At 48.0% G+C, this 12,931-nt stretch overlaps 1 protein-coding gene across 4 annotated transcripts in view; it reads left to right on the forward strand.

The window, feature by feature from the left end:
• LAMA5 (laminin subunit alpha 5) overlaps nucleotides 1–12,931 on the forward strand; it is a 167,161-nt gene that overhangs the window by 61,912 nt on the left and 92,318 nt on the right. For all 4 annotated transcript variants that reach the window (XM_044985171.1, XM_044985168.1, XM_044985169.1 and 1 more), the window contains exon 3: nucleotides 11,449–11,566. In XM_044985171.1, the coding sequence (XP_044841106.1) occupies nucleotides 11,449–11,566 (118 nt within the window). The remainder of the gene's footprint in view (nucleotides 1–11,448; nucleotides 11,567–12,931) is intronic.

The raw sequence follows: 12,931 nt of genomic DNA on the forward strand, positions 1-12,931 counted from the left end.
GCAGAAGGCAGGGTGAGCTACAGTGGACTTTGAAACCACCTTTAAAGAGCATTTGTGGTTGCTTTGAAAAGTTTGCTCATAAAAATCATTTAACTGGGGATAATTTCTTTTACCTAAAAGCGAGCTACATCTTCCAGAGCCTGTAAGTGCTGTGAACTGATCCCTGCCTTCCAGGTGCCAGAAGCCTCATTTTTTTTCGAGAGGGAGCATGTGTTCTGGGTAAGAGAAAGAAACAGTAGGGAGAGAGCGTGTGTGCATGTGTGTGTTTACATGATAGGGACCCAACCTTTCAAATACGCCCATGAGTAGTCCTAACAGAACCATTCGCATGAACAAAATTATTTGTGCGCAAGTGTTTGATTGCGGGAACAGGGCCTAAATGTTTTCTCTAAAAGAAGAAAAGCAAAAAGTGACTAGGATGAAAAGGAATTTTAACTAACCAGGAAAAACACACAGTCTAGCCCTTCACAAATATTTTCCTGTGTAAAAGGAAATAAAAACCCTGTGTATCTATCAGCAACAACTCCATAAAATATTTTGAAAAAGGTCTGCGTCCTCTGGGGCAAAGAATAAATGAGGCTGCTTTTTGAAGGTCAAATGACTGCAGGAAGTTAAGCAGATTGGTAAGAAGACTTTGCTGCAGCAGCTACATGAACTGACCGGTGAGAAGAAAGGAGAAAAGGCCGAGGTACAGAGAGGGAGAGGAAGAGGACACATGACCGAGCTAGAGAAAGTCAAATATAAAAAGAAAAGCAAATGCTGTATGGCTTCACAGTGCCTCTGCACCTGACCAATATTTGTCTATGAGAAAGGGCCCAAGATCGGGCCAGTTTAGTTATGAATTGTCTTTATTTGCTACTATTTCTGTGGGAGGGTACATGTGCTGCAGCCTCTGTCCAGTGTTTTGGGGCCTGAAGAACCTCTCCTTGTTGGGGGAGCAGCCCTCTGTAAGGCCGTAGCTGCTTCCCCTCCTCCCCCGGTGGGTCTGCAGTTCGTGGACTCTCCGACCATGGCGTAGGCCTCTTCCCGCTGAGTGTCCAAGCTTGGTCCGTGTGACCCTGTGCCCCATTATGGCTCTTCAAGGGGCCTTCTGCAGCCACCATGGTGTTGCTGTGAGTGTAGAACAGGGTAGCTGCACTCCACTCTCTGTGGGCCTTTTAAGCAGGAGATGGGCTCTTTTTAAATACGGCAGGGACAAACGCCTCTCTCATTTTTAAAACCCCCTTTAAATGGCTCATGCTCTGTGGTGGCTCTCTAGCGCAGTGTTTCTCAAACTGTGGTCGCTGCTTGTGTAGGGAAAGCCCCTGGAGGGCCGGGCCGGTTTGTTTACCTGCCCCGTCTGCAGGTCCAGCCGATCGCGGCTCCCACTGGCTGCAGATCACTGCTCCAGGCCAATGGGGGCTGCTGGAAGCGGTGCGGGCTGAGGGACTTACTGGCCACCGCTTCCAGCAGCTTCCATTGGCCTGCGGCAGCAAACCGCAATCGGGCGGACCCGCAGATGGGACAGGTAGGTAAACTGGCCCGGCCCGCCAGGGGCTTTCCCTGCACAAGCGGCGACCCCAGTTTGAGAAACACTGCGCCAGAGGCTCCAGTCTGTGCATTCCCCAAGAAGATCTAGCACCAGCGAGGCAGAAACCAGCCTGTTTTTCCTGCGTGATGCTGTTCTGTTAATTCATGGTAACAAATTCAGGTGCTGCCGAAAAACATATACAGCTACTACACAAATCACAAGCTGTCAGGGAGCTGGGATTAGAACCCTAATCTAGCTTCAAAACCACAGCTCTTCTGGCTGTGAGTTCGAGTAGTAGGTCTCTTATCCTGTTTGTGAGCCAGCCATTAAAGTAAGGGTACGTCTTCACTACCCGCCGGATCGGCGGGTAGCAATCGATTTCTCGGAGTTTGATATATCGCGTTTCATCTAGACGCGATATATCGAACCCCGAACGTGCTCCTGTCGACTCCAGAACTCCACCAACGCGAATGGCGGTACGGAGTCGACATGGGGAGCCGTGGACGTCGATCCCGCGCCGTGAGGATGGTAAGTAATTCGAGCTAAGGTACTTCGACTTCAGCTATGCTATTCACGTAGCTGAAGTTGCGTACCTTAGATCGACCCCCCTTCCCCCAGTGTAGACCAGGCCTTAGTCTCTCTCAATTCCTCCCCTTTTGTTAGATCATTTAGTGCAACTGTACAGATCTTTTGCTAGTGCAAGTGCAGTATGGGTGAGTGTTCAGGTCATTAATAAAACCAATCACAAAAGAATTTCATTGTGTTTTCTAGTTCTAGTTCATGGTGACATTTTCCCATTAATCTTCAATGGCTGGGAAACTGAAGTCATGTTTTAGGGCTTGTCTACACATGGAAATTAATCTGGAATAAGGCACTGTGTGAATTTAAAGGAGATTAACTATTCCTGATTAGCTCTTATTCTAGAATAAGAGCATTTTATTCTGAATTATCTTAATCCACTATACATGGAGTTAATCAGGAATAACTATTACAAAATAACTCCCCAGGAAGAGGCGAGGGGAGGGGAATAAAAAATAGTACAGACTTCTTGTTAACAAATACCATCTCTAAACATTCCTGTGCCTCTTACTTATTTGAGAGACAAACAGGAAGTTGCTAATTCAGACCCAAGAATTTATGGTTCCAAAGCGGGTGGATTTGCTGCTGATTCGTGATGTGCTGGTTTCACTCATCAAAACCTCAGTGCTGTCAGGTGGAGGAGTAATTAGTTGGAATGATATTTCAGGGGGGTTCTAATCACGGACAAGGCTGCTTGGCTCCTCCTCATCAGTATCTCATCCTCTCTAGGATGTTGAACTTGTTTTTCATGCATTTGAATGGCCTGTAAATGATTGTGATTCATGAGAACTGCATCCTCAGTCAGATAGTAATATTTTTATTTGTAAAGAAAATTGGTTGCTAATTTTCCTGTCTCATGATTTCCTGGCCAAAGATTTCACAGAGCTTCCCTTCCACCCACCAAACCTATGTAATGTTGCTCTTAATAATAACGTCATTGCTCTTTAAAAAAATCTGTGCCATCCATCCAGAACCAGCCCATCGGTGACAAATGGAGCAGGCACAACAGAGCATGAAAATGTCCTGCAGAAGTCTACTACAGCTAGCCCAAGTGAGGTAGATCTACAGTAGAAGTCTAAGGCTACCCTGGGTCAGTTGGTTCTATCACCACCTTATTCCATTTTCAGTTTAGAGTTTCCTTGGGTGCAGCCTCTTCTTGAGTTCCCAGTTCCTATGGGCTTAGCATCTTCCACCTCGTTCACATCTTTCCTTAAAAACCAGCTGTTCATTTAGCTGTTCATTGCTGACAGACTATGACTTACGTGCTCATATCCTGAAGGCTTCTCCTTTGGTCATATTGATTCTGTCCAATTTAGCTGGTAATTTCTTTAACTCAAGGACTAGTCTGAGCTGTGTTCTGCTAAGGACTGTGCACGTGTCTGATGTGATCTAAATAACAATCCAACATTGTCCGGCATACTTGAATGGTCTCAGTGTCTGATAGACTTAGTGCTGCAGCAGCCAGCTGTATAGCACTAGGCATATGGAGCCTTGCGTTCTATCTTGTTAGTAAATTAGCTGCTTCGTCCAAGGAGAGCCCCTCGTCCATGCTATACATGATGTTCCTGCTTCATCCTGCACTCTGCCAGTAAACCTCCCATCCTCACCACCGCCATCCTGGGCCGGGCACCTCCCTGAGCAAAGACATCCATATTGTGTCAAGGTATATAGTGACTGTGTCACGGACAAGTTGGTGGCCTCCTCCTAGTCCAAAAATGTGATTCTTGCCTATGAACCTAAGCCAGATCTCTAGTTTGATTGTCCAGACTGTACCGCTTTGACTTCCTTCATCCCATGATGCTCCTTAAGGACTGTCCCAGTATTAGTGGGGTTAATCTTTAGCCAAGCTGTGATAAGACCAACTTCCTGAGCCGTGAGGTGCTTGAATAGGTGCGTAATGTGACTGCATTTCAGCATTACTCATTTTGTTCCTTTTCTCCCTTGCTGCTCCTCATGAGTAGAGCTGAGTGTAGAAATTTTTCTGGTGTGGGGCTGAACTGAAAAGTGCGGGGCGGGGAATGCTTCGTTTCAAACCAAAGCTGATTCCCCTCCCCCCCCACTGAACTGAAAAACAAAATTTTCTTTTTGGATTGAAAAGCACACAAGACATTTCATTTTGAAAGGGTTGAAATGAACAGCTACAATTATTTTGGGGGGGAAAATCTACTTTTTTTTTATAGAAGCTAAAACTATTGTTCGCCACAAAGTTGCCAATAGTTTGTTTCCTAAAAAATGCATTTTTTTTTAATATTTGCTGAAAATTCACCCAGCTCTTCCCACAACACACACAATCCTCTCCTTTAGGTGATTGGTGCTATCAATGTTTGCTATCGCTTGGACCACTGCTCTGCTTCTGACCTCATTCTGGTGTTCCAGGTCACCAAAGCTTCTGCTATAGGTTTGAATCCTCCCTCCCCACCCCTCGACTCCATAAAACATGTGCCAGATGCAATGAGAGCTGTTTTTTTTAAAAAGAGATGAGCATGTGCACTAAACATGGCACTTGGCATGGCAACCCCTTTCTCTATGGAGGAAAAAAAAATTTGGCTAGGACTCTGGGAGTATAGAGGTTTTTATTCATCTGAATGATATGAGCTAAATAAAGCTTCTGGAAAAACACTACTGAGTTTCTCTTTCTATACTGGTTGGGCAGAAATGTATTGGGGCTAAATATGGAATGAAAAGAATTTTCTTGCCAGCTTTCTCTCTCCATTTTTAGAGCTACTGCACCATCTTTATAACTCTCTCAACATATGTACTTGATGCAATCATTTTGCCTCTCTTTTTCCGGCAGCCTGTCATGTTCAGAAAAATAGTAGGGCCAAAATCCACCAGATTTAACAAGATGTCCCACCATTGCACTGAGCTTCATGTCAGTTTAGTGTCTAGGTTTGCCAAGGTCACAGAATCCGTCAATTTTCTGTAACATGAATAAGAATGGCTCCTGCAAGAGAGAGCGCTGTAATGATGATGATTAGAGATACTCAGATGCAAATGTGCTCTAGTATCAGAGGGGTAGCCGTGTTAGTCTGGATCTGTAAAAGCAGCAGAGAGTCCTGTGGCACCTTATAGACTAACAGACGTTTTGGAGCATGAGCTTTCGTGGGTGAATACAGTCCGACGAAGTGGGTATTCACCCACGAAAGCTCATGCTCCAAAACTTCTGTTAGTCTATAAGGTGCCACAGGACTCTTTGCTGCTTTTACAAATGTGCTCTAGAAATTCAATTGGCTTAAATGCTGATTAAGCCTCATACCCCCTGGGGTTGGTAAGGATTGGATATATAGCATAGGGACCACTACATCCTGCCACTAAAGTGCAGCCACTTCGGGGGTGGCGGGGGGAATCAGCAGTTGTTTAGCAGTGCACAGCAATGCTACACAATTGTTTAACTTAAGCAGTGGAAGAATGCTGTCTCATTTTGAAAGTGCAGGGGGAAACTTAGAGGCGGAATGTCAATACGTGAACTGGGATTTTGCTAGGACACTGTGGCTCATACTAAAAGGGGATCTTAATATTAAGACCTTAGTCTTAACTTTCATGTTCTTTAAAAAATGTCTTATGCCTCCCCTGCCATTATACGGTAAAATTCCCTTTGCCATAACAGCAGGTCCAGGCTCTGTTATGCTATGTGAGTGGGATTCTTGCTGGCATCTGAAAAAAATCTGCCAGCAGTGTGGGCACAATTGTCCCAAATGTGCTTCTGTAGAAGAGAGAAATAGAGTCGTGGGTTGGTGCGTCGTGCATGCAAAACTGCTCAGATGGCTTTTGATTGACTAACTGAGACCAGTAAACCTTTTCCCCCCACAAGTGTAAGGGTTGCTCTCAGGGATCACGGCCCTCCTGACTTACTTATTGTGACAGCTCCCATGTTACTGGAACAATAAAGCTTTCAGCCAGGAGTGTTCGTTCATTTTCACTTTAAACAAGGCAGGGGGTTGAGGGAGAAGGTGTTCTGAGTCGAGCTGTGTAACATTTGTGTATAGTCACACACACACACACACTGATTTGATAGCAGTGTAATCAGTACCATCCAGGAGTGCAGGGCTTCACAGCTGTAACACTGGAGCAGGGAACAAGGATGACTCAAGAGTCTCTTGTGCTATAATTGCAAATGTTACTTTCCCAGTGTGAAATTGGAGAGCAGTGAATCGGCTGCAGTGAGGTGCTGGCAGGGGCCTGCTGCCTGTCACCATGGAACTGGCTGCCTCTGCGGGGCGAAAATGATAAATACCAAAGATATCAACATTGTCTGTTAAAATTTTGTGTCAGCCTATTCTCCTTGAATGGAAGGACAGCAACACATACCTTCGTCTCAAAAAGACTATGCGTGGATAATAAAAACAGCTGGCCCTTTGGTAGCACCTTTCCTGGAAGGATCTCAAAGCAATTTACGAACGCTATGGGTGTGTCTATACTGCAGCACGTGAAGGGATACACAAGGTAGCTTTGATTGCTAGCTCACTTACAATAGCTGCATGTTCTCAGAACAGGCTAGTTGTTCCCAGGCTCCTGCTTGCAATACGAACTCTCCTGAGGGTGAAACGTCACAGCATCTCTGTGAGCTGGATATTCTCTCTGTTTTACAAAGGGGGAAACTGAGGCAGGGAAAGATTAAGAGAAGCTAGGTCTACTGTTTTCAAAAGTGGCCAGTGTTTTTGGGTGTCCTACAGGAGATACAGTGAATAATATACCTCATGATTTCTAGGCCCAGTTTTTCAGACAGACACCCTTCTGAAAATGTGTGAACATAAGAACGGCCATACTGGGTCAGACCAAAGGTCCATCCAGCCCAGTATCCTGCCTGCCAACAGTGGCCAATGCCAGGTGCCCCAGAGGGAGTAAACCTAACAAGCAATGATCAAGTGATCTCTCTCCTGCCATCCATCTCCACCCTCTGACAAACAGAGGCTAGGGACACCATTCCTTACCCATCCTGGCTAATAGCCATTTATGGGCTTAACCTCCATTAATTTATCCAGTTCTCTTTTAAATCCTGTTATAGTCCTAGCTTTCACGACCTCCTCAGGCAAGGAGTTCCACAGGTTGACTGTGTGCTGTGTGAAGAAGAACTTCCTTTAATTTGTTTTAAACCTGCTGCCCATTAATTTCATTTGATGTCCCCTAGTTCTTATATGATTGGAACAAGTAAATAACTTTTCCTTATTCTTTCTCCACACCACTCATGATTTGGGTATTATCCCCATTGGGTACATGGGGAAGCTGGTGCATTAGGAAGTTACGGGTGTTATTTTTCAGAGGCCATGAATATTTGCACCTCTCGTTGACCTCACTTAGAGCCGTGGGTGCTTGCTAGCTCTGAAAACGAGACCCGGAGTGACTTACCAAAGCTATAGCAAGTCAGCATGAGATCTGGGATTAGACCTGGGGAGTTCCTAGTTCCCAGCCTTGGGGCCGGGCTGCTACGTCCTGCCTGTCTCACTTGCAGGAGGATACCGATTAAAGAGAACTCAGGCCTGTCCGTCTCTCTGAATTGCAGGCTGCAGAGCAGCTTTCCTAGTGCTGCCGTCCAGCATGCTCCCGGATACCTTGAAACTCTATAGCCAATCTTGTCAAGCCAAAAGCCATTCCGCATTCCAGTGGGAACATTAATTTATCCCCCAAAGAATAAAGCTGGAGACGGATTTATAACCGAGGGGAATGCATAACTTCACTGGCTGGTACTCAGCCATGTTCCCCATGCCAAGAAGCAGATGTAAACCTGTGAGAACTGATCCTGGAGGGAAAGCAGCTGACTGAAAGCCTGGCCTCTGGGGCTTCACGAATAAATAACAGCTTGGTTACAAGAGTGAGGGGTCAGAAAACGCTGTCCCTCGGTGCGATCTTAGTCTCACGTGCCCTGGAAATGTATGAACCACAGAGAGGAACTTGGGCCTGTATCTAGGGTGGGTCTTTTGCTTTAGCCGTGTGAAAAGTGTGTTTTATCTTTCAGCTTTGGTGCTGTTTTCGCTGCGGTAACGCGCACCTGCGCTGGGTGGCCATTTATAAATCGTAGTTTGTTTGAGTCGTAACTTTGATTTAATTGGTGTGCATTTCCCAGGGGCCATTCCCCCAGCTCCCTCTGCTCTTTGGGCTTTAGGGAGAACTTGGAGAGGGGTTTGTCCTATATAAGGGAACACTGAGTTATGTCGGAGGTTTGTGGGGGAATGAGCTGGAGATTGGCATGGGGCTATAGAGGTGCAGACACTCAGCAGGTATAAATGGTCTTCAGCAGAGCTGTAACACTCCACGCCTGCCGAGGACCTGCCCCAGACTTTTTTACTTGTAGGCAGCAAGCTCAAATCCTGCCTGTGGGAAATGGGTATGGTCCTCTCAGTCCGGTCCTCAGTGAACAGGTATCCTTGTCCTCCAAAAGTGCCACGACAGTTGTAGGGATTGTTGGCCATCACCGTGAGGGGGCCTAGGACTGAAGGAACGTCGAGAGATGACGGGAGTATCCTCTTGCCCATAGCTGCAAGCCATCCAGGGCGAGGTCGAGGCAAGGGACAGAATGGCAAACCTTGTATATAAGAATGCAGGGCTCTTCTGAGGAGTCGTCTGAAATTCAGGTGCAACCAGCCTGCATTAAAGTTGCTGCGGTGGGTGGGGAGCAGCCGCTCTCTGAGTCAGACAAGGGTCTTGATGGGAGCCCTAGGAAGAGGCACGTTCAGGTGGAAGTTGTGTTTGTGATGTTCTTTCCAAGCTCTCAATAAAACCCACCCCCTCAGGGAGGGGGCAAGCTTGGATGCTAACTCTGGCTTTGTGTGCTCGGTTGGGGGCAGGCTAGGGACTCGGCCAGCCCCAAGACCCATTGCTGGGGAAGCTGGCACTGCCACGGCCCATGCTTCAGTCTCCAGGGCTGTCTGTCAAGACAGCACCTTCCACCTGCACTACATTCCCGCTGTCATAGGTGATGGTTGCGCCAGATACCACCAAACCCTGGTCACGCCAGAGGAAGTGTGTTTTATGAACAGCTTGGGAGACTTGGTTGCCTCTTCCCTGGCTCAGGTCTATTTTTCTCCCTTAAGAAACTACCTGTGGCAGGCTACAGCTGTTTTCAAAGCACGTGATTCTTGGCGATTGCCAAGTGGCTGCTGAGTGGCTTGAATGTGTGACTGGAGCTGGGACTTACCGGTGCACAGAACATGGCAACACGCTGGCTACAACTTTGGGCTCCTTGCTGGCAGTCTCGTCAGAAGGACTAAATGGGCATGGAGTCTTTACTACCCTCTGTCGTAGAGGTGGTTCCTCCTAGTCAAGTAGATGCACATTGGCATTGGCAGGGCAGCTGCCATACTGTACCAGCTGCAAATCAGCACCTCTTGCACATGCAAGATGCCCTTTTGTGTTGTTTTTGATGCTAAGAATTTTGCCTGAGAAGAGAGCTTCATCTGCCTGTAAATATCCCCATTTGACAGGATGATAGAGTGGGGATTGTTGGAGCGAGCTCGTGCCAGCTGGGGAAGAGAATTTCTGCTTGAGCTTTTGTTTCTTTCTAGCACTGACATTTTAGCTGTCCAAAGAGTATATTTATTTCATTCTTGGCAAGGACGTGGCTGCATAAATCAGTGTCCAGACTAATTGGGAGTAGCCCAGTGCAATAGCCAAGCCGAAACCAAAAAGGTCTTCTCTGCCTGCTCTCCTGAACCTGGTGCATGTGGAAGAGAAGCTGTTCTGGGCGTTGCTTGCACCCAGCTGTCTCTCTGGTTGGGTGGATGTAGGACTGACTGGCACGGAATGTTACGAGTCTCAAGGGCAGGGTTTTAGGATATGGTCTCTGTCTAAGAAGGAGCCAAAAGGAATGATATTTACCAGATGGATATTTCCTAGCAGCCTGTGACAGCATCACCTGCTCCCTCATGGATAGGGTAAAAGCTTCCCAGTACCCCACAGCCTTTCTTGAGCACATCTCAAGGCTCATCTCTCATGGCCAAGCATTTGCCTGACTCCGGGTTCAAGCCAAGATGGGCTTTCTCGGTGGGAGGAACAGGGGATTATGGCTGTTAGCACTGCCTGTTTGTGAGCAGTACAGATCAGGGAGCTAAACGTCAGCCCAGTGCTACCTTAACTATGGTGCAGCTCCTCTTACCCCAGGCCCCAGAGGCCTTTGCTCCATTTGTGCTCAGTTCACATTGACTTGGGTGGGAGTTGTGTGTGTGATTTAAGGACTGAGGGAAGATAAGCACTCGGGTCAATCCTCTAAATCTCTTTAGAGCGGTGGTTCTCAAACTAGGGCCGGCACTTGTTCAGGGAAAGTCCCTGGCAGGCCAGGTCGGTTTGTTTACCTGCCGCGTCCGCAGGTTCGGCCGATCGCAGCTCCCGGTGGCCATGGTTTGCCGCTCCAGGCTAATGGGGTGCAGGAAGGGTGGCCAGCATGTCCCTTGGCCCGCGCTGCTTCTCGCAGCCCCCATTGGCCTGGAGCGGCAAACCACGGCCAGTGGGAGCTGCAGTCGGCTGAACCTGCAGACGCGGCAGGTAAACAAACCGTCCCAGCCCGCCAGGGGCTTTCCCTAACCAAGTGGCAGCCCTAGTTTGAGAACCACTGCTTTAGAGGATCTTTGGTATCACAGGGTAGACTTGAGGAGCAACAGAAGGAAGAGAGGTTATTTTTTGGAGACTCTTTCTCACAGGGAAGGGAGCAAATTATTATGATCTCCTTTCATACTGAAAATTACCAGACACGCCCCCGCAAGTAAATTCCAGCTGATTTATCAGGCTGGGGAACATGTGCTTTGCTGGAGCCTGTCCCTGGTTTTTTTTTTAAATGAGGATAATTACTGATTTAAGGCCCCGGGCTTTCCACCTTTGAGTTATTGCCATTGTGAACTGCAGCGCTAAGCATTCAGCCAGGTTTGTTGTAAAAGGTGGTGATTCACAGCCCTGGAGAAGAAACTCCTCAGAGCACAGAGCTGATTGATACAGTGTGGGTGGCTGCCCTGCCCACACCAGTGTGTGGCTTGTATACCTCCACTGTAATGCAGAAGCTGCCTTGGAGTGGTTATTTTGGCTGGCAGATCTTTGAATTTTGATGGGGTGAATTTGGGCTTTCTGAACAGTGTGCAAGATAATCCCCTGCTGCGTCAAGTCCCGTTCCAGGTGGGAAGATGCCGTCACTGAACGCTCCCCAGTGATAAATATAACCAGAATCTGACCCGTCCCATCTTGAGAACGTCTTGCCCTCGCCATGGCTCTGACCAGCGTCCATGTGGCATAGTGATCCATGTGGGAGCAGAGAGTTTTGCTCCACTCTTTATTTCCAAGGGTGGGGAGGAATCAGGTGCCACCATGGGTCACACCAGTCCTCTCTTATTTTAATGCTGCCCGGAGCACCAACCTAACCACATGTTTTTCTCTTTCAGCTGTTTCACGTGGCATACGTCCTGATCAAATTTGCCAATTCCCCTCGTCCGGATCTCTGGGTGCTGGAGCGATCTACTGACTTTGGAGTTACCTATGAGCCGTGGCAGTACTTTGCCTGTAAGTCTGGCGATAGCAGGCCTGGGCGGAGTTGGTTAATTCATGCTAGCTTTGCCTTATGGGGCAATGAAGGGCCAGGAGGAATGTTTTGCATTGTTGAGGTGCTGTTTATATGGAAATTCACTCTGAACCTGGATGTGGAGGAGTTAAATAGGTGGTGTGCACTAATACAGCAGGTGACCTGTAACTCCCCCTTTCCACAGAGAATTTATTGCTGCCAGAATTAAAGGTTGGATCAGAGCAGCTGGGAGTTTACACAGTGGAACAGATGCTATTTAGGGTTGTGGTAGATCTTTAATGCCAGTGAGAAGTTACCTCACTCCTGCAGCCTGCCTTTCCTTCCCTCATCCCTGCCCACCACCACACCCTCACCAGCATGGTTGCTGTTTAGAAATGCCCTGCTCAGCGCAGCACCAGTAAGGAACAAACACGTAGATCCCTGACAGAGGGCGAGAGAGCAAAGCCGTTAGCTACTCCAGTTTGCAATGCCGGGCCCGACTCGATTATCAGTGGCTGCCACAGCAGTGAGGTGTGAGGGTGGAGGATAATCACTGCTCCATTTTCTCTAATCCAGTCTACGCCTGGAAGAAGAACGTGGTCTCTGCTGTTATGAGTAGGGCCCTATCAAATTCACAGGCCATTTTGGTCAATTTCATAGTCACATGATTTTAAAAATGGTTAATTTCACAGTTTCAGATATTTCAATCTGAAATTTCATGGTGGTGTCACCATGGGGATCCCAACCCAAAGGGGCGGGGGGAGTATAGCATCTGGAGCAAGGCGTGTGTGTGTGTGCGCTTTTGTGCTGCCGCTGGCAGCGGCGCTGCCTTTAGAGCCGGGCTCCCAGCCAGCAGTTGCAGAGCTTCCTGCACCTGGGGAAGGTTCCTGGAGATGGGTCTGACCTGGCTCCAGCAGTGCCCCGTGCAGGGGAAGAGGGAGTCCCGTCCCTCCCCAACCCAGCAAGGACTAGCATCTGGAGCCTGGCGCATGGTAGAAACCCCCAGCCAGGGTGGCACTAGCCCTGCCTCTCCCCTACAATAGCCAGATTTCTCGGGGAGTCCAGATTTCATGGGGAACATCAGATTTCACAGTCCGTGATGTGTTTTTCACGGCCGTGAATTTGATAGAACCCTAGTTATGAGAGTACATGGGAAACAAGTCTATGCACATGCAGCTCAGCCAAGTCACCAGTGTTAGCAGCTGGGCCCCTCCTGAGAGCACTGGCAGTAACTGGTGAAAGATGTGAGCTAAGATCTACAACCGGCGTTTAAAACCAATCCACAAACCTGGCGAGGAGAGGTGCTTCTAAGTACACAGATGCCCTCCCCTGGGATTCCCTAGCAAGGCTCACTGCCCTGGCATTTA

The sequence above is a fragment of the Mauremys mutica genome, chromosome 13 (genome assembly GCF_020497125.1).
Source record: "Mauremys mutica isolate MM-2020 ecotype Southern chromosome 13, ASM2049712v1, whole genome shotgun sequence".
Taxonomy (NCBI): domain Eukaryota; kingdom Metazoa; phylum Chordata; order Testudines; family Geoemydidae; genus Mauremys; species Mauremys mutica.